Source organism: Nematostella vectensis, chromosome 2, assembly GCF_932526225.1.
Source record: "Nematostella vectensis chromosome 2, jaNemVect1.1, whole genome shotgun sequence".
Classification (NCBI taxonomy): domain Eukaryota; kingdom Metazoa; phylum Cnidaria; class Anthozoa; order Actiniaria; family Edwardsiidae; genus Nematostella; species Nematostella vectensis.
Window position 1 is genome coordinate 1,579,183 of NC_064035.1, and position 20,733 is coordinate 1,599,915.

General features: G+C 41.4%; 3 protein-coding genes across 4 annotated transcripts; 1 reads left to right on the forward strand and 2 right to left on the reverse strand.

Annotated features, from left to right (window-relative positions):
• Positions 1 to 1,945: 1,945 nt before the first annotated feature.
• Positions 1,946 to 3,790, forward strand: LOC125561098 (prion-like-(Q/N-rich) domain-bearing protein 25). Its single transcript, XM_048724368.1, has one exon. It carries the CDS (start codon positions 1,946 to 1,948, stop codon positions 3,788 to 3,790), a length of 1,845 nt encoding a protein of 614 aa, XP_048580325.1.
• A 2,309-nt stretch (positions 3,791 to 6,099) lies between these two features.
• LOC5518332 (beta-galactosidase) lies at positions 6,100 to 14,324 on the reverse strand. Of its 2 annotated transcripts, none has more exons than XM_032362958.2 (11): positions 14,053 to 14,324; positions 13,062 to 13,183; positions 12,639 to 12,667; positions 11,500 to 11,563; positions 11,319 to 11,413; positions 10,558 to 10,738; positions 10,041 to 10,262; positions 9,498 to 9,700; positions 8,585 to 8,785; positions 7,754 to 8,104; positions 6,100 to 6,899 (listed from the first exon to the last, which is right to left on the reverse strand). In XM_032362958.2, exons 1-11 carry the CDS (start codon positions 14,280 to 14,282, stop codon positions 6,555 to 6,557), a joined length of 2,043 nt encoding a protein of 680 aa, XP_032218849.2. In that variant the 5' UTR covers positions 14,283 to 14,324; the 3' UTR covers positions 6,100 to 6,554. The 2 variants fall into 2 exon arrangements, with proteins under 2 accessions (XP_032218849.2, XP_032218847.1); XM_032362956.2 differs by lacking the exon at positions 14,053 to 14,324 and adding an exon at positions 13,370 to 13,650.
• Positions 14,325 to 16,392: 2,068 nt separating this feature from the next.
• LOC5518333 lies at positions 16,393 to 20,700 on the reverse strand. Its single transcript, XM_001638250.3, has 3 exons — positions 20,585 to 20,700; positions 19,771 to 19,892; positions 16,393 to 16,861 (listed from the first exon to the last, which is right to left on the reverse strand). Exons 1-3 carry the CDS (start codon positions 20,696 to 20,698, stop codon positions 16,438 to 16,440), a joined length of 660 nt encoding a protein of 219 aa, XP_001638300.2. The 5' UTR covers positions 20,699 to 20,700; the 3' UTR covers positions 16,393 to 16,437.
• Positions 20,701 to 20,733: the final 33 nt, after the last annotated feature.

Below are 20,733 nucleotides of genomic sequence, written 5' to 3' on the forward strand. Positions count from 1 at the left end.
ACTCGAACTTGGATAACTCGACCTCGGATAACTCGAACACGGATAACTCAAACTCGGATAACTCGACCTCGGAAAACTCGAACACGGATAACTCAAACCCGGATAACTCGAACTCGAATAACTCAAACACGGATAACTCGACCTCGGATAACTCGACCTCGGAGAACTCAAACCCGGATAACTCGACCTCAGATAACTCAAACCAGGAAAACTAGACCTCGGATAACTCGAACTCGAACAACTCAAACCACCCGGATAACTCGAACACGATAACTCGACCTCGGATAACTCGAACCCGGATAACTCGAGCACGGATAACTTGAGCACGGATAACTCGAACACGGATAACTCGACCTCGGATAACTCAAACCCGGACAACTCGACCTCGGATAACTACAACTCGAATAACTCGACCTCGGAGAACTCAAAACCGGATAACTCGAACACGAATAACTTAAACTCGAATAACTCAAACCCGGATAACTCGACCTCAGATAACTCCAACTCGAATAACTCGACCTCGGAGAACTCAAACCTGGATAACTCAACCTCGGATAACTCAAACCCGGACAGCTCGAACTTGAATAACTCAAACCCGGATAACTCGAACATGGATAACTCGACCTAGGATAACTCGAGCTCGAATAACTCAAACCCGGATACCTCAAACTCGGATACCTCGAACACGGATAACTCGACCATGGATATCTCGAACTGGGATAATTAAAAAAAACCCGGATAACTCGACCTCGGAAAACTCCAACTCGTATAACTCGACCTCAGATAACTCGACCTCGGATAACTCGACCTCGGATAACTCCAACTCGGATAACTCGAACTCGGATAACTCGAACACGGATAACTCAAACTCGGATAACTCAAACTCGGATAACTCAAACTCGGATAACTCTAGCTCGGATAACTCTAGCTCGGATAACTCCAGCTCGGATAACTCCAACTCGGATAACTCGAACACGGATAACTCGACCTCGAATAACTCAAACCCGGAGAATTCGACCTCGGATAATTCGAACTCGAATAATTCAAATCAGGATAACTCGAACTCGGATGACTCAAAACCGGATAACTCGAACACGAATAACTCGAACTCGGATAATTCCAACTCGGATAACTCGACCTCGGATAACTCCAACCCGGATAACTTGACCTCGGATAACCCGAACACGGATAACTCCGGCTCGGATAACTCGAGTTCGGGTAACTTCAACTCGGATAACTCGACCTCGGATAACTCCAACTCGGATAACTCGACCTCGGATAACTCGTCCTCGGATAACTCCAACTCGGATAACTCCTACACGGATAACTCGACATCGGATAACTCGAAAAAGGATAAGTCAAACCCGAATAACTCGAACACGGATAACTCCAGCTCGGGTAACTCCAACACGGATAACTTAAACCCGGATAACTCCAACACGGATAACTCGACCTAGGATAACTCAAACCCGGATAACTCAAACCCCAATAACTCGAACACGGATAACTTAAGCTCGGATAACTCGAACACGGATAGCTAAAACCCGGATAACTCCAACACGGATAACTCGACCTCGGATAACTCGAAAGCGGATAACTCTAACCCGGATAACTCAAACTCGGATAACTCGAACTCGGATAATTCCAACTCGGATAACTAAACCACGGATAACTCGAACACGGATAACTAAAACCCGAATAACTCGAAAAATTCCTATTACATCGGGCTGCAGACTGCAATTTTTTGTTCGTTCCCACCCCTCACACGTACATCCCAGGAGGCCTCGTTGGCATGGTTCCTGGATTAGCGCGCGGTCGGGCGAACGAAGCTCCCACTGCCTGATGATAATACGATAAGTTTAATATCTGAGCGACTGAGTTATTCCCCTATAGTGATGACAAAGAAAAAGGATGGCAATACACGATTTTGTGTCGATTACCGGAAATGAAAAGTGTCGTCGATGACATGCTGGACTGCTATTCTAGATACGTCTCGACTTATGACTGTATGAACGGCTATTGTAGATACGTCTCGACTTATGACTGTATGAACGGCTATTGTAGATACGTCTCGACCTATGACTGCTATTCTAGATACGTCTCGACCTATGACTGCTATTGTAGATACGTCTCGACCTATGACTGCTATTGTAGATACGTCTCGACCTATGACTGCTATTCTAGATACGTCTCGACTTATGACTGTATGAACGGCTATTCTAGATACGTCTCGACTTATGACTGTATGAACGGCTATTGTAGATACGTCTCGACTTATGACTGTATGAACGGCTATTGTAGATACGTCTCGACTTATGACTGTATGAACGGCTATTGTAGATACGTCTCGACTTATGACTGTATGAACGGCTATTGTAGATACGTCTCGACTTATGACTGTATGAACGGCTATTGTAGATACGTCTCGACTTATGACTGCTATTGTAGATACGTCTCGACTTATGACTGTATGAACGGCTATTGTAGATACGTCTCGACCTATGACTGCTATTCTAGATACGTCTCGACTTATGACTGTATGAACGGCTATTCTAGATACGTCTCGACTTATGACTGTATGAACGGCTATTGTAGATACGTCTCGACTTATGACTGTATGAACGGCTATTGTAGATACGTCTCGACTTATGACTGTATGAACGGCTATTGTAGATACGTCTCGACTTATGACTGTATGAACGGCTATTGTAGATACGTCTCGACTTATGACTGTATCAACGGCTATTGTAGATACGTCTCGACCTATGACTGTATGAACGGCTATTGTAGATACGTCTCGACCTATGACTGTATGAACGGCTATTGTAGATACGTCTCGACTTATGACTGTATGAACGGCTATTGTAGATACGTCTCGACTTATGACTGCTATTGTAGATACGTCTCGACCTATGACTGTATGAACGGCTATTGTAGATACGTCTCGACCTATGACTGTATGAACGGCTATTGTAGATACGTCTCGACCTATGACTGTATGAACGGCTATTGTAGATACGTCTCGACTTATGACTGTATGAACGGCTATTGTAGATACGTCTCGACTTATGACTGTATGAACGGCTATTGTAGATACGTCTCGACCTATGACTGTATGGACGGCTATTGTAGATACGTCTCGACTTATGACTGTATGAACGGCTATTCTAGATACGTCTCGACTTATGACTGTATGAACGGCTATTGTAGATACGTCTCGACTTATGACTGTATGAACGGCTATTGTAGATACGTCTCGACTTATGACTGTATGAACGGCTATTGTAGATACGTCTCGACTTATGACTGTATGAACGGCTATTGTAGATACGTCTCGACTTATGACTGTATGAACGGCTATTGTAGATACGTCTCGACCTATGACTGTATGAACGGCTATTGTAGATACGTCTCGACTTATGACTGTATGAACGGCTATTGTAGATACGTCTCGACTTATGACTGCTATTGTAGATACGTCTCGACTTATGACTGTATGAACGGCTATTGTAGATACGTCTCGACTTATGACTGTATGAACGGCTATTGTAGATACGTCTCGACTTATGACTGTATGAACGGCTATTGTAGATACGTCTCGACTTATGACTGTATGAACGGCTATTGTAGATACGTCTCGACTTATGACTGTATGAACGGCTATTGTAGATACGTCTCGACGTATGACTGTATGAACGGCTATTGTAGATACGTCTCGACTTATGACTGTATGAACGGCTATTGGTCACTGCATCCTAAGGATAAGGATCGAACTACTTTCACATTTTAACAAGGACTCTGTAGCCGCATTCAAGAGTTTGATGGGGACATTTTTTTAATTTTAAATCGACGCCGACCGGTAACGCCTACTAACTGTCGCCGCTATCGCATCACGCCGTACTATAGCTATCGCATCTTTTTCTTCACCCGGAAGCCGCGCTTATTCAAGGATGATATTTATTTGATAATACTTTTACTATATACGGTGTCAGCAAACCGTGAACAGTAGAAATATGTATGGAATGTTTGTCCGACCAATCACACGCAAGATTCCTAAAGCAAAGGATCAAGCCTCGACAGGTTCAACCTGACTGATCCCTTGTTTGTGATTCGTCAGAAGACAATAAACACTTTTCGCATATTTTTGGGAGTTCGGAGTTTTACTGGTTGTGCTGAAGGTGTGCTCATCTGACTCTCTTCCTATATTGGCTAAAAAATAATATTCTAATCTAAGCTACGGAAAATGAATTCTAGAACTGATTTTTTTTTGTACGTAAAACACCTTTCGTTGATTCTTTGTCTATCCTAAGATATTCAAACACTTCAAATTCGCATATTTACAAAAGCTTTCTTACCTTTTAATTACAGCTTACTAGTTAAAGTTTTCTGGGATATACTTTGTTATATATGTGTTCAGGACTGATGATCAAGATGATTATTTTGCTCTAGTACTCTTTGTCTAATACTTACCTGAGTCAGTAGCTCAGTGCCTTGGTCACTTTAAAGGTCCTTTGGCGAACTTGTGCCTTGGTCACTTGAAAAACAGGTCCTTTGGCGAACTTGTGTCTTGGTCACTTGAAAAACAGGTCCTTTGGCGAACTTGTGTCTTGGTCACTTGAAAAACAGGTCCTTTGGCGAACTTGTGTCTTGGTCACTTGAAAAACAGGTCCTTTGGCGAACTTGTATCTTGGTCACTTGAAAAACAGGTCCTTTGGCGAACTTGTGTCTTGGTCACTTGAAAAACAGGTCCTTTGGCGAACTTGTGTCTTGGTCACTTGAAAAACAGGTCCTTTGGCGAACTTGTGTCTTGGTCACTTGAAAAACAGGTCCTTTGGCGAACTTGTGTCTTGATCGAATTGTCTCCTGTATTTTATCTCATACATTTACTGTATTTTTTACTGCTACAGAAGGGTGGGCCTGGGCCACCCCCCCCCCCCCCCCTGCAACTTTCAGTCTTTTTCTTAACTTTCTTTTTCTTACAGATTGCATTAGTTTTTTGAAAGGAAGTCTAGATGGAGACCGATTTCTAATTTTTATTTGTTTTACATCTTTTTTTAAGTTTTCTGACAGAACTCCTGTAGTTACTTTGCATGCCAGTATTTGTTAACAATAGATAACAATAACAATAGATAACAATAGATAACAATAAGGCAGACAAATACAGAGGTCACAGCAGCTTCAAAGTTGTGATTTCACTGGTGTCCATGGCAATCTGTAATGAGGCTCACTGGCCCTTTGTAACTACACCCTTCTTGGGCCCAGTATTATATTCCCCCCATGTTAGGCATTGGGTCAGCAGATTTTCGGATTTGTAAAGCATTTGTATAGCATTGAATGGCATTTGTAGAGCATTGTATAATTTTGTTGGCTGTTCCTTAACCCAAAGCCATACAGCCATCAGGCAATGGGGTTTGGACCACCAGTCCATAGGCATTGGGTTGATTTTACTTCCCGCCGTAATAAGCTCGGGTTGATTTGTATACCCGCCTTGATAGGCGTTGGGTTAGTTTGACAATCACTCACTCGGGCAAATAAACCTCTCCAGATCGGAGCAGACTTGACAACAGGCAGCCACAAATTTCTGGGAAAATTTGGCAACGCCAAACGTCTCGTGTTTTTTTTACAGCTTCGCCAGTCGCCATCGTTGGATAATAATGCGAAATTCCCTCTATTACTCTAGAAAACTGCAGTGAAAATGATATCACACCAGTGAAAAGTACACTTTGAAAGAGAACTCATACGAAGGTAACTTGGACAATTCATAGCTTGAACTTGCCAAAAACCCTCCGAGATATTTCGCAGTGCCGTAGCAGGCCTCGAAATATTGGACACAATACAGAATCAGTAAGAAAATATTGGGGAGCACAGCCACGCCCCTACTGGTCATTTCCTCAGGTAGGTAGGTAGGTAGGTAGGTAGGTAGGTAGGTAGGTAGGTAGGTAGGTAGGTAGGTAGGTAGGTAGGTAGGTAGGTAAATAGGTAGGTAGGTAGGTAGGTAGGTAGGTAGGTAGGTAGGTAGGTAGGTAGGTAGGTAGGTAGGTAGGTAGGTAAATGGTAGGTAGGTAAATGCTGAAAGGGCAGCTAATGGCATTGGTGATATAGAGAGACAAGCGGAATATTTATTAAATGTGAGACTTGAGTAAGGGCTACAAAATAGCCCGTAACAAAGAGGGGACAAGAGGTATTTTGATATAATATACAGCTATTTTAAATGAGGTGGCACCCGGAGAATCCATGTGTCCATCCTACGCCAGTTTCACAGACGTTAGCTTTATCTCATCCCCGTCAAGATGCAGGAATGACGGAATGACCACGTGTCATTGTTATGGCAGGGTCTTGGTGGACGAGTGGACATGAGTTAAATATATACATAACCCCCTTCATATCACCTGGATTTCATGATAATCATACAGATAGAAAAATACAAAATGACCGTGTTCTACACTCAAGCAACGAGTCTTTTTTTGGTTATGTCCTTTTTAAGGCGGCTTGACCCCCCACCCCTCCCAAATTCTTCTCTTTCAACTGCCATTTTCGCCGACAAAAACAGCAATTCAGCTGATATTCTTATGCTCACTGTGGACAAGATGCTGTATAATTGCGGGATTCTTAACATTTTCTTGAGTGTACACGGAAAGCCACTGCTGATCCAAGTGTCTGTAGCTTTTGCCTGCTGTCCTTTGAAGAGGGGCCACCGGTCCATCCAGTAATGGCGTGTCTTTAAAGGTGACGTAGCACGTGGCCGGGTAATCACATGGGTTTTCGTCCAACTCCAGAATAAACAGCTTACTAGCCCGCTGACCAGCATAGAGGACGCTCGAGGGCACATAAAGGGATATCTGTGGACCAGCTGCCGGCCAGTAACGACCGACGTTGAATCCATTGATAAACACCTGGCCCTGAATTGTAAGAGAGATAAGTCATCATCAATATCAGTATCAAAGCATTTAACATTACTATAATAATCGTCATTATCAACACCACCAACATCATTATTATCATCAACGAAACCAACAGTATTATCATCAACGCCAACAAAATCTTCTTAAACATTACCATAATTGTCATAACTGCCTCGCCATCATCGCGGAGTAGCTTTGCCTTAGTCAACAAGTCCATAAACTGGACAGCTTTACCTTAGTCCAGGAGTCCACGTACAAGAACGTGTCTCAGGGATACCTTTACCTTAGTCCAAGAGTCCACGTACAGGAACTTGTCTCGGGGATAGCTTTACCTTAGTCCAGGAGTCCATGTACAGGAACGCGTCTCGGGGATAGCTTTACCTTAGTCCAAGAGTCCATGTACAGGAACGTGTCTCGGGGATAACTTTACCTTAGTCCAAGAGTCCATGTACAGGAACGTGTCTCAGGGATAGCTTTACCTTAGTCCAAGAGTCCACGTACAGGAACGTGTCTCAGGGATAGCTTTACCTTAGTCCAGAAGTCCATGTACAGGAACGTTTCTCCTAACTTTACCTTAGTCCAAGAGTCCATGTACAGGAACATGTCTCGGGGATAGCTTTACCTTAGTCCAGGAGTCCATGTACAGGAACGTGGCTCAGGGATAGCTTTACCTCCATGTACAGGAACGTGTCTCAGGGATAGCTTTACCTTAGTCCAGGAGTCCATGTACAGGAACGTGTCTCCTTACTTTACCTTAGTCCAGGAGTCCATGTACAGGAACGTGTCTCGGGGATAGCTTTACCTTAGCCCAGGAGTCCATGTACAGAAACGTGTCTCGGGGATAGTTTTACCTTAGTCCAGGAGTCCATGTACAGGAACGTGTCTCGTGGCACCCCGTCCACCGATGGGGGTATCTCGCCTGTGAAGAACGTCGGCGCATTTGAAGTATTATCCCGCCGAACACTCGAAAGCATGGGATAATGGTTTAACACGTTCTTGAGATTCAGGGGGAACATCTTCCAGTCCATGAGTACATCCCCGCCGAGGGTAACATTACCCAGAATGCCTTTCGGGTCGACAAGGTGGGGACCGTAGTTAATGCGCCCCATATTTTCAACAAGGATGCTAAGATCGAAGAAACTTCCGATAACAATCGATGCGGTGGTCTTGTTGCCAACTCGTATAACGGTGGCTTGGCGAATCTACAAAAACATGAAACATTACACTTTGCCGACGTTATTATGACAACGTAGCCATCCCAGTCTAAACGGAAATACGATTTGTCATCTATGATTAATTTTGATTAAATCATTCATTCTGAATGTTGGCCAATAAAATTATAGTCTTTTACATTTGAAAAAGCCATCATGTTGGTTAACAATTAATAATATAAAACAAGAGTTCTCAGGATTATAAAAATATTACAGTAACTGGAATTTCAAGGGTTCAACACTCCAGCAATGAGAGTAGCAATGAAGTACCATGCCAACATAGATAATAGCACGGTCTCTAGTCCACCATAATATGTATCTAGCCAATAAAGATAATAGCACGGTCTCTATCCACAAATAATATGTATCTTGCCAACATAGATGATAGCACGGTCTCTTATAATCCACCCATGACAAGTATCTTGCCAATATAGTTAATAACACAGTGTCTAATCCACCAATCATAAGCACCTTGCCAACATAGATGATAGCACGGTCTCTAATCCCCGGAATACTGATCGTGACAGTTTGGTGGGCAAATTTGTCTGGAATTTGCGTGTGGTACAGAACAAACCCGTAGCTCTGTCCGAGTTGCTCCATTGTCATCGGGAGTCTCGCCATGACTGGAGGATTTGGGGAGAGAACTTGGACTAGGTCTAAAAGCCGCCCTAGCTAGGAAAGAAAACACAAAAACAACAGCATAAATATGTGACACAATTACGGATTATGAACATTCAGAAATAGCGAGGATGAAACATTTACATGAGACCGAACCACACAAAATATTAAAAAGGTACAAAAGGTTTATGTCGTGCTTTTACTTGATCACTGCTCTTATAGACAGTCATACTTGCATCTAGTTTGCTCGGCAGGAGATTGGTTTTTCGTCCAATATGTCATGTAAAACATGAACTAACCACCCTGAAGGAGACCCAACAAACCTTAAAGGGAACCCAACATACCCAAAACACCCTGAAATAGGCCACAAACGCCTTGAAGGAGACCCAAAACACATTGACGTATGCCCAACATGCCCTGAAGGAGGCCCAAGACACCCTGAAGGAGGCCCAAGACACTCTGAAGGAGGCCCAACACACCCTGAAGGAGGCCCAACACTCCCTGAAGGGGCCCAAGACACCCTGAAGGAGGCTCAAGACACCCTGAAGGAAGCCCAAGATACCCTGAAGGAGGCCCAAGATACCCTGAAGGAGGCCCAAGACACCCTGAAGGAGGCCCAAGACACCCAGAAGGAGGCCAAACACACCCTGAAGGAGGCCCAAGACACCCTGAAGGAGACCCAACATATCTTGAAGGAACATAACTAAAACATAACTACCTAAAAGGAAGGCCTAAAGTTACTCAATTAAGCTGATTGCTTATATACCTTTTTCATTTCCACCTTGCCATAAGCGTATTTGGGTATGTTTTTAGGTGGCAGGCCTGATGGTGGTCCAACATATCCTGCAATCACTTCCAGCAAGAGACGGTATTTTAGGGTGATATCTCCAGCCTCAGAGAGTGGTGCATCATAGTCGTAACTAGTTGGTTGTGGCTGGTATTGACTTGACTTGGCTCCACAATTGGCACCTAGAAAGGTGTAAATCAATCTATGGTCATGCATATATCGCACTAGAAAACATTATTATGTCAATGAAACCTTTCTTCCTAGCTCTATGTGTGTACTAAACAATTCATACTCTTTTGAATACCAGATACATGGTCATTATTTAGGAGTTTAAGGTTTTGGGAAGACAACGGGGAAGAATTGGGACAGGGTATGCCAGTGAGCTACACAGACCCATTATTATAAAACATATATATAAGTATAGATTTAGAGAGCACTTAAATAAATTTCTTTGTTATCCACTGCCATACAACTGGTGCTTTCCAAGCATCTCCTATACTTAATGTCAATCTTCTAACATACCATTCATATAGCCAAAACTTGTTCCTCCCTCAAACATGTACAAATTAACCGAAGCATTCATAGCGAGGATCATGTCCAGGTATTGAGTCATCACAGCAGGGTTGACTGTTGAGTGCTTCTCGCCCCAGTGGTCCAGCCACCCTGGGTAGAACTCAGAGTTCACAAGAGGTCCGTTTGGTTGGTACTTTCTAAGTATGGAGAAAGGCACTTTGGGATCCACACCTTAAAGGCAAAGAATGCAGTTTATCAGAGTCTGTACGGAATTAACATCATCTATCAAATTAACGCAAATCAGAGAGAGGGTTTTAAATTAGGAAGGGAATTAATGCAAATAAATAGTTGGTTAATTATGCTTTAATAATTCATTATGTTCGGAAAAGTGATGTATCTACTTAGCTATCTGTCTCCTAGTACTTCCACAGCGGGGCTTTTGCAGGACAACTATCTCATCTGCCCCTTTTGTAGAATCTTATAAAGAGTCAAAATGTTTATATGTATAAATCCTTTTTAGTACTACCTGCACCAAAGTCAACAGTTGTGAATAAACTTGGCAGGGTACCACAGTCCAACATAGACTTAGCAAAACCATCAGTGGTGAAGAGGACGACATCTTTTCCAAGGTGGCTCCTAAAAAGGTTCTCCAGATGGGACATGTAGTCGTGGTCACATGTGAAGTAGCTCCCATACTCATTTTCTACCTGAATGAGATAACAAGATTATTAGGTTATTGTGTTCTTTTTAAAATATGGTAAGAAGGGCTTCCTTCCAAATAAAGCACAAAATTTTAAACAAGAAAACGCAAAAGATACATTTCAATTCCAAAACATATCTCCCCTCCCCCTCCCCAATTTTAAACTATATAAAAAGGTAAAATCACAGGCAAATGTTTTTTATCAGACCCTATACGCTCTAACAAAATACTGAGAACCTTTCAACCCTTAAAACATTACCATAAACGCTTGCTTATTTTTCGGGGGAACATTTCTGAATACAACCTTTCTATTGTAATGTGTGCACATGAGAACCCCCCTTCATAAATACAACAAAATGGTGAAACTAGTTCACATGCCATTCATTCCATGTGCTGTTCCAAACGTAAATCCATGCAAATGAGCATAAAGTATTAACCCCGCTTATTTCTTTGGTCTTTGCAATTGGAATGGTATGTGAAAAGAACAGCATCTAAATTATGCCTTGAAGTAATGGAAGAAACATGGAGTGATAATCCACTCTAGACATTGTGGTACAAGTTAGATCATCTTTTAACCATTCACTAACCTGTACAGTAATAACAGGGCCTCCATTGTTATACAGGAGAGGCCGTATCTTTGGCAGTAAGACACCCATCCATTTATCAACAGCATCCATGTACACTGAGGAGATACAGTACATCAGTACATATTAAAAAATACACTTAAAGAGGTGTGGCTAAAAGTTCATCAAAGTGCAGTAACCCTACCTTGATCCTTGGAAGACCTCAGTACGATAGATGTGTTCTTGAGGAGCCATGGTGGAAAACCTCCCTGAAACAACAGGGGTGTTGTGTAACAGGTGTAACAATGAAACATTAGGCAGGGCCTTTATACAGACAGACAGATTCATTAAAGTGCTGTGAACAAAGATGTACATAGGCCATTATTCTCTAATATTTATAAGTAAGATTGTCTAATTAAAAAGCAGTCATAAACAGTATAGCTACAATGCTGTGGTGTCTTTTAGGGGCTATATTAAGTCTTTAAAGTTTGGGAAATTCATATTTAGCCGTTGGGAGAGAGTATTTCTAAGTTTTTTGTAAATTGGGCATTTAACAAGAAAGTGTTCTTCGTTTTCATAGTCTGACAGCACGGGCAAACCCTTGATCCTGGTGTTATATATTTTTTATTGTAGCTACCTCTTTTAATTTGTAGAATGTGGTCACTTACCCTTATTTTTGTACCCTACAATATTGTATATTTGATACTTTTTGCAAATAATCCTCTAGTTGTTATCTGAATTCTCTGAATGTTCTTAGTTTGTTCCCTCCAATGATCTGGAATTATCGTCAAAAAGGCTTGATCTCCAATCTTGTATTTCGATATCTCCTAACCTCTGTTTGAATTCTTTATAGGGACATTAAAAAACTGGGGGGGGTGCACAACTACGTCCCTACTGGTCAATTCGTTATAACTTTATGAAAAATCACTAGGGGGAGGGGGGTGGCATGAGCCCACCTGGCCCCTAGTGGTGTTACATGACTGAACAATAACTCACCAATGATCAGTGGATGGAATGGGAACAGTTGATGAAGTACACGGGGCAAGGAATGATAACTCGCCCCAACCAAAAACATATTGCCCTCTGACTTATGGTAGTATAAAAAAAAACTTACCAAAACTTATTTGAGAAATTGAGGTCTCTTGAAATATTCATGATATATACCTTGCAAAAGGTGCCTAACTAGGGGAGGGGAGGGGGCAGTGCACACGCCAAGAAAATCAAGCAGTTCTCTTGTGCTTCCGCTTATGATCTAGCACGAATTACCTGCACTGCGCTTCCGCTTACGTCCAAGTGAGAACCAGCCTTTAGCAAGCTACACTAAAGTTAATATATAACACTTACCAGTTCCCATTCACCACATATGTAGGGTCCTGAAATACAAAATTCACAGACTATGTAATATGTAGGTTGTAGAATAATTATCACCTTTTATCAAGCAATCAATTTCATGTAACTACATTGGATACATTTTAAACCATGCCTTGTGAAAAACATAAACATCCATTCAGAACAGTGGGACGCGCTGTCCCCCTCAGTTTTCAAAGTGAGGGTTTAAGTGTCCCCCTGCCCCTCCCTAGCGACTGTTCTGCATTACAATCAAAGCACACAATCTATCACTTTTATAACCTCTATAGCCGTGCCATGTGACCCACATAAGAAACCTAAGAACTGTTTAATTTTTTTTTTAGTTTTGCCATTTCAGTTTTATTACATACATGTACTTTGTATATGGTATTCAAATGCTTAAAAAAAAACTCTTTTTACCTGGTCTAAGTATCACTAGAAGCCCAACAGACTGTGCAATTTTGATAAATTCTTCTAAGTCATTCTCTCCTTCAAAATCATAGGTTCCAATCTCTGGCTCATGTAAATTCCATGCAACATATCTATTGACAACAAACAGCATTAGTCCTCAGTATCCAATGAATAATGCAAGAACATTTAACTATAAATCATACTGTAGTTTGGATAAACCTCTCTTTTGTGAAAAAGGGCAAATATAACCACCCTTATTCACATCAACCACTGAAATAGGAACTTGAGTCTGTATTAAGGGAAAAAAAGGTCCTCACGTATCAACAGTATTCAGCCCAGAATACTTCAATTTGAGGAGTCTGTCCTGCCAAAAGTTCCTTGGAACTCTAAAGTAGCTGACACTTCCAGATATAAAACGGAATGGTTGACCATCTTTTACAAAGGTATCATTCACATAATCAATTCCAAAATGTCTGATAGAGCTTGCAGGACATTGACATCCATCAATCAAGAGTTTTCCTAGAAATGATGACAGTATGGTGAAATGTATGATAATGCTTTTGGTTATTGATGTTGATGACATTATGTAACCCTACTATTGCAAAATTTGCTGTGAAAACATGAATTCTTTTTTTTTTTCTCGGGGATCTATTTTCTAGTGATATTGCTGTTGTTTATTTTTGTTTATAGTATGATTCCATTATTTGGTCACAGGTCACTGACAAACAATAAAAAAATACATCAGCTTTAACCAAAAAACAAGCGAGAATAAGCTTTAAAAAATATAGGTCATATGTGGGGGTGTTTTACTGCGCTATCCAGGTGAGGGTGGAACGCCAGAAGTTTTGTTGATGAGTTTTTGCGTAAAAACTGCTACCTACTGAAGCTTGTTTACATTTTAAACTTGAACGTTTGGTCGAGAATTCTCGCTCCCTGATTGGCTACTCGTTTAAGGTATTTCTTCTATTTATCAGCCAATCAAAGAGTGAAAAGTACGTACGTTTGTACAGCATTCAATCCAGCAAACTTCATCTTCTCTAGTCGATCTTTCCAATAGATTCGAGGAACACGAAAATAGTGGATGCTACCAGAGATGTAACGAAAAGGCTTGCCATCCTTCAAAAACACATTGTTTGTGAAGTCCACAGAGAAGGACCTTGCTTCTAGTGATTGTAAGAATAGAATGAAGGATAATAAGGCATTCAACACGAATTGGCACAGCTTAGCCATGTTTTCAGATTGTGCCGAATGAAAGTCACTTGCTCAAACAAAAACATTTGGTCAGCGGTGTCAATAAATGGGGGAGGGGGGGGGGGAGAGCCATACATAGCTGTCAACCCCAGAAAATCTCAAGGCTGGAGTTTTATTTGAGGGAAGGGGGGGGGGGGGGGGGGGGGTTATAAGAGGGTATGCCCTCCAAGTCTGATCAAATGTCAACTGTCCATATCATGCCATTTGTATGTTTTAGCAGCTAAATGGCTTTTAATCTATCATTGAGCCAATTCAAAAAGCCAAACATCTGCCATTCAAAAATCTTGGGCACAAATCTACTTACAAATCTTATGCATGTAAGATAAATGGTGCCACACAAGGGAATTATTACTTTTAAATCTTGAGAGTCCTGCCTAATGTGTGAGAGCTGACAGTTATGAAGATGCCTGATATAAAAAATGTCCTCTATGAAAACTAGTATGGCTCAAGCCTAATCTATTCCATTTTGGCAAGGGCCTCCACTCACAAAATAAAGGGAAAAATACACACACAAAATAACTTCAAAAAGAGGGGTTTGTGTTTATTGTATTATTGTTTATTTTTCAGTGTGATTGATCTGTACAGGACCCGAAACGATCCCAGGACCCGAAACGATCCCCAAAAGTTCCCCAACTGATCCCGGGACCCGAAACGATCCCCAAAAGTTCCCCAACTGATCCCGGGACCCGAAACGATCCCAGGACCCGAAACGATCCCCAAAAGTTCCCCAACTGATCCCAGGACCCGAAACGATCCCCAAAAGTTCCATAACTGATCCCGGGACCCGAAACGATCCCCAAGAGTCCCCGAAATGAACCTCAAGGAATTACAGTAATGGACAACTAAAGGAATGTGTAAGGATTGGCTTTCAGTTTTAAAAACATTTGAACATTTAGCTTTGTTTGTGTTATTAAAAGGAAATTTACATTAACTAAAACTATAGTATTTTAATACTATAAAACATTTTAATAAACGACTTCGGGGGAAATACAGTGGTTGAGTCAGAAATTGGGGTCAACTAACAATTCCTGTGATAGCAATTTGAAGAACCCGGCGTGGATAAATCATGTTTACATAACACGCCATAAAAGAAAGTCTTTACAGATAGGACATGCTGCTTTTTATAGGAAGCAAGATGTTTTAAAGCTATTTTTTGGCATGTTTGTTTTTGGTGAATGAAAGACCTATCATATCATGAGATCATGCCGGGGTGTACGCACAACTACATGAGAAAATTTAAGACACACATAATATTTCTTTCAACAAAAGCCACATCCTCTTAATATTTTGCATCAGTAGTAGAAGGGTTGTTCGAGTGTATAACTCAGTGTGCTTATGTCATTCCATCTTCTCAGCCAAACCGGCTGCCTAAAATGTGTCAGTAAATATTCGCTCGTGTGAACAAGGATTTCGTGCTGAAATATATTTTTGGTTGTTGAATGAATATTAATTTTAAGGGGTGATATTTACCGGAAATGAGATTTATAGTGTCAGAGTCATGTCGGAACCGCATAATGTTTAGAGTGTGATGGAAGCAATTTAATGTTGTGTATTTGTTTTAGACTCTGTTTATGGGTTTAACGCAGGGCAATGTAATAAATAGAAGTATTGTGTTGGAATTTAATATTTTTAAGTCACGTTGTTTAGAAATCGAGTCGCTGTTAACCCTTAATTATGCTTCAAGAATTGCAAGTATTTCTTCTGCTTTCCCTTTGTCCATTCCTTGGGGTTGATTTCGGGGACCCCTCGGTATCGTTTCGGGTCCGAGGATCAGTTGGGGTACTTTTGGGGATCATTTCGGGTCCTGGGATCATTTCGGGTCCTGTACAGATCATAATGATTGTAAATAACTGCATTAAACCAATAATCAGCCAGAAAACATGATTGTAAAAAAAAAACACATGCAACCTCATGACAAAAAAAAAAAACCTCTTTCAACTTTCTTTTGCATTACATTTTGTCAAATAAAACTCATGGAGTGTTTTTTTAGGCTTATAAACTATATACATATACTAAAACCTGGAATGGTATCCTGTTTTTAGCCAAGTACACCCAGAAAATCAAATAAATAAATAAAAAAAACATTGCACACCTTTATGCAATTGTTTTAATAGTTCAACAGTACGATAATTACTTATCTTTGACTAAAAGTTATCTCATGAAATTTCATAGAAATTTTGTTGATATCTTCTTGGCTGATGTTCATATTGGTAGTAAGGATTGATTTAATCAAAGACAACCAGATATTTCTTATTTCTGTACATAAATTTGACACATCGTCACTCATTGTTTTCTGTGAAATACTGTCATTTGAATCAATCCTAGTACAACATTGTTCATTGCCATCTTTCTCTTTGTCTGGGTGCAAATCATCTTGACATGTGTTTCTTTTTGTTCTGCAAACACAGTTTTCCACTTTAGAATTAGACTGTCTTCCAACATTCAACAAAAATCTTCCCTCAATCTTGTTGACTTGTTCAAGTGTCTGTGTTAACTTCACCTGCATGAGTGAGGTATGCACTGTTTTCTCTTCTTGTGGAATATTTGACAGTAGAGAACTGTAGAATTTACAACAAGTATTCATTAGCATATAATGGCTACTTCTTTTGAAGTGTGTGAAGACTATATTCTATTTCTTTACTAATGAGGGGGGTGCAAAAACGCACAAAAAACACAAAAAACTGCAAAACCATCAAAATAAGCCAATAACCGTAAACGGCTCAGTCTAGAGAAACCGCAATGCAGCGGAATAAAATACAAAATACCAAAAAAAGGAACCAGATTTAAGGCAAAACCCTATCACTAAAAAACCCTTACGCCCCACTCCTTAATTTTTTTATAAACCTAAATTTCATCAAACACAAGAATAAAAAAATAAAATAGATCTGCATAATTATTATACAATGTATATGGGTGAGGCTAGCATAGGTGCAGCAGGCTTCCAGTAACTAGAATGGCTGAGCTCATTTATCCTAGACACTATAATGGCTGAGCACATCCCCACTAGACACTATAATGGCTGAGCTCATCTCCACTAGACACTATAATGGCTGAGCTCATCTCCACTAGACACTATAATGGCTGAGCTCATCTCCACTAGACACTATAATGGCTGAGCTCATCTCCACTAGACACTATAATGGCTGAGCTCATCTCCACTAGACACTATAACGGCTGAGCCCATCTCCACTAGACACTATAATGGCTGAGCCCATCTCCACTAGACACTATAATGGCTGAGCTCATTTATCCTAGACACTATAATGGCTGAGCTCATCTCCCCTAGACACTATAATGGCTGAGCTCATCTCCACTAGACACTATAATGGCTGAGCTCATTTATCCTAGACACTATAATGGCTGAGCTCATCTCCCCTTAGACACTATAATGGCTGAGCTCATCTCCACTAGACACTATAATGGCTGAGCTCATCTCCCCTAGACACTATAATGGCTGAGCTCATCTCCACTAGACACTATAACGGCTGTGCTCATCTCCACTAGACACTATAATGGCTGAGCTCATCTCCACTAGACACTATAATGGCTGAGCCCATCTCCACTAGACACTATAATGGCTGAGCTCATCTCCACTAGACACTATAATGGCTGAGCTCATTTATCCTAGACACTATAATGGCTGAGCTCATCTCCACTAGACACTATAATGGCTGAGCTCAACTCCCCTAGACACTATAATGGCTGAGCTCATCTCCACTAGACACTATAATGGCTGAGCTCATCTCCACTAGACACTATAATGGCTGAGCTCATCTCCCCGAGACAATATAATGGCTGAGCTCATCTCCCTGAGACAATATAATGGCTGAGCTCAACTCCCCTAGACACTATAATGGCTGAGCTCATCTCCCCGAGACAATATAATGGCTGAGCTCAACTCCCCTAGACACTATAATGGCTGAGCTCATCTCCACTAGACACTATAATGGCTGAGCTCATCTCCACTAGACACTATAATGGCTGAGCTCATCTCCAGTAGACACTATAACGGCTAAACTCATCTCCACTAGACATGATAATGGCTGAACCCATCTCCACTAGACACTATAATGGCTGAGCCCATCTCCACTAGACACTATAATGGCTGAGCTCATCTCCACTAGACACTATAATGGCTGAGCCCATCTCCACTAGACACTATAATGGCTGAGCTCATCTCCACTAGACACTATAATGGCTGAGCTCATCTCCCCTAAACACTATAATGGCTGAGCCCATCTCCACTAGACACTATAATGGCTGAGCCCATCTCCACTAGACACTATAATGGCTGAGCTCATCTCCCCTAGACACTATAATGGCTGAGCTCATCTCCACTAGACACTATAATGGCTGAGCTCATCTCCACTAGACACTATAATGGCTGAGCTCATCTCCACTAGACACTATAACGGCTGAGCCCATCTCCACTAGACACTATAATGGCTGAGCTCATCTCCACTAGACACTATAATGGCTGAGCTCATCTCCACTAGACACTATAATGGCTAAGCTCATCTCCCGTAGACACTATAATGGCTGAGCTCATCTCCACTAGACACTATAATGGCTGAGCTCAACTCCCCTAGGCACTATAATGGCTGAGCTCATCTCCACTAGACACTATAATGGCTGAGCCCATCTCCACTAGACACTATAATGGCTGAGCCCATCTCCACTAGACACTATAATGGCTGAGCTCATCTCCACTAGACACTATAATGGCTGAGCTCATCTCCACTAGACACTATAATGGCTGAGCTCATCTCCCCTTAGACACTATAATGGCTGAGCTCATCCCCACTAGACACTATAATGGCTGAGCCCATCTCCACTAGACACTATAATGGCTGTGCTCATCTCCACTAGACACTATAATGGCTGAGCTCATCTCCACTAGACACTATAATGGCTGAGCTCATCTCCACTAGACACTATAATGGCTAAGCTCATCTCCCCTAGACACTATAATGGCTGAGCCCATCTCCCCTAGACACTATAATGGCTGAGCTCATCTCCACTAGACACTATAATGGCTGAGCTCAACTCCACTAGACACTATAATGGCTGAGCTCATCTCCACTAGACACTATAATGGCTGAGCTCAACTCCACTAGACACTATAATGGCTGAGCTCATCTCCACTAGACACTATAATGGCTGAGCTCATTTATCCTAGACACTATAATGGCTGAGCTCATCTCCACTAGACACTATAATGGCTGAGCTCAACTCCACTAGACACTATAATGGCTGAGCTCATCTCCACTAGACACTATAATGGCTGAGCTCAACTCCACTAGACACTATAATGGCTGAGCTCATCTCCACTAGACACTATAATGGCTGAGCTCATCTCCCCTAGACAAAAAACTTTCTACCCAGTACTCCTCTGTCTTGAGTTACTTTAGAATCAAAGAAACATTAATTAGCTATAACTAAATAAAAGGGTTTATATTTTCAGTACCTTATTATGCCACGAAGAAACCCAGTTGCCATCCCAACTCTAGATATATCAGTAAATCCTTGGTTAAAGCTACTTTGCAATGAGCTTTCTTTGCCAGCTTTCTTCCCAACAACATACCCTGTCTAGAATTAATGAGAATCAATGATCATGTGAATTCCTAATACAGTCAACATAACCTATTTAGAAATGATGAGAATAATTGATCATGTGAACTCCTAATAAGTCAACGTACTCTGTCTAGAAATGATGAGAGTCATTTCTTCCTGGCTAAGCTAGCCACAAGAAAAAGGAAATGCTCACGATCTACTTCCCAACCTCTAAAAAACATGGTGGTGAGACAGTATTACAGCGAGACACGGCCTGATTTAAATGCTCACAGTGTTTGAATGGGACAATTTTTTAACACCGTTTTTTCAAAGGTCTCTTTATTCATTAAATTCACACAGTGTGGCCGTAGTAATGCCTTTAGGTTGCTGGTGCTTGGGTTTTTTATCTACTGTGGTTGGTCTTGTGGGAACAATAGAATCGCCATTGTGCCATGGTCAGAGCCCCATAGACCTGAAACATGTCACTTTTTTCTATATCCACTGATCAACGTCTATTCAAGCTTATAAGCTTATTCACAAAAGGTGGCCTAGAAGAGATTTGGTAAGGTTATTATACCGTAGATAACACTGGTTCCAGAGGATCCTTTCTCTCTCGTGGGAGCCACTGGAACCAGAGTAACCGAAGAGTAACAAAGTAGAAGTTTACTACAGGCTAAAACATAATAAGATAGAAAGAAGCTTATCAATGGCTCAACATAAGTTTTCACCTTTTCGTGGGTATCTTTCAATTTTCTGAACTCAACCTCCCGCTCCGCTTCGCCGTCAGAATCAAGTTCGTCCGCCATGTTGGATTCCATGCGCGGCAATCTGCGCATGCGCATGTGATTGCCTTTCGTGATTTCAATATGGCGGACTT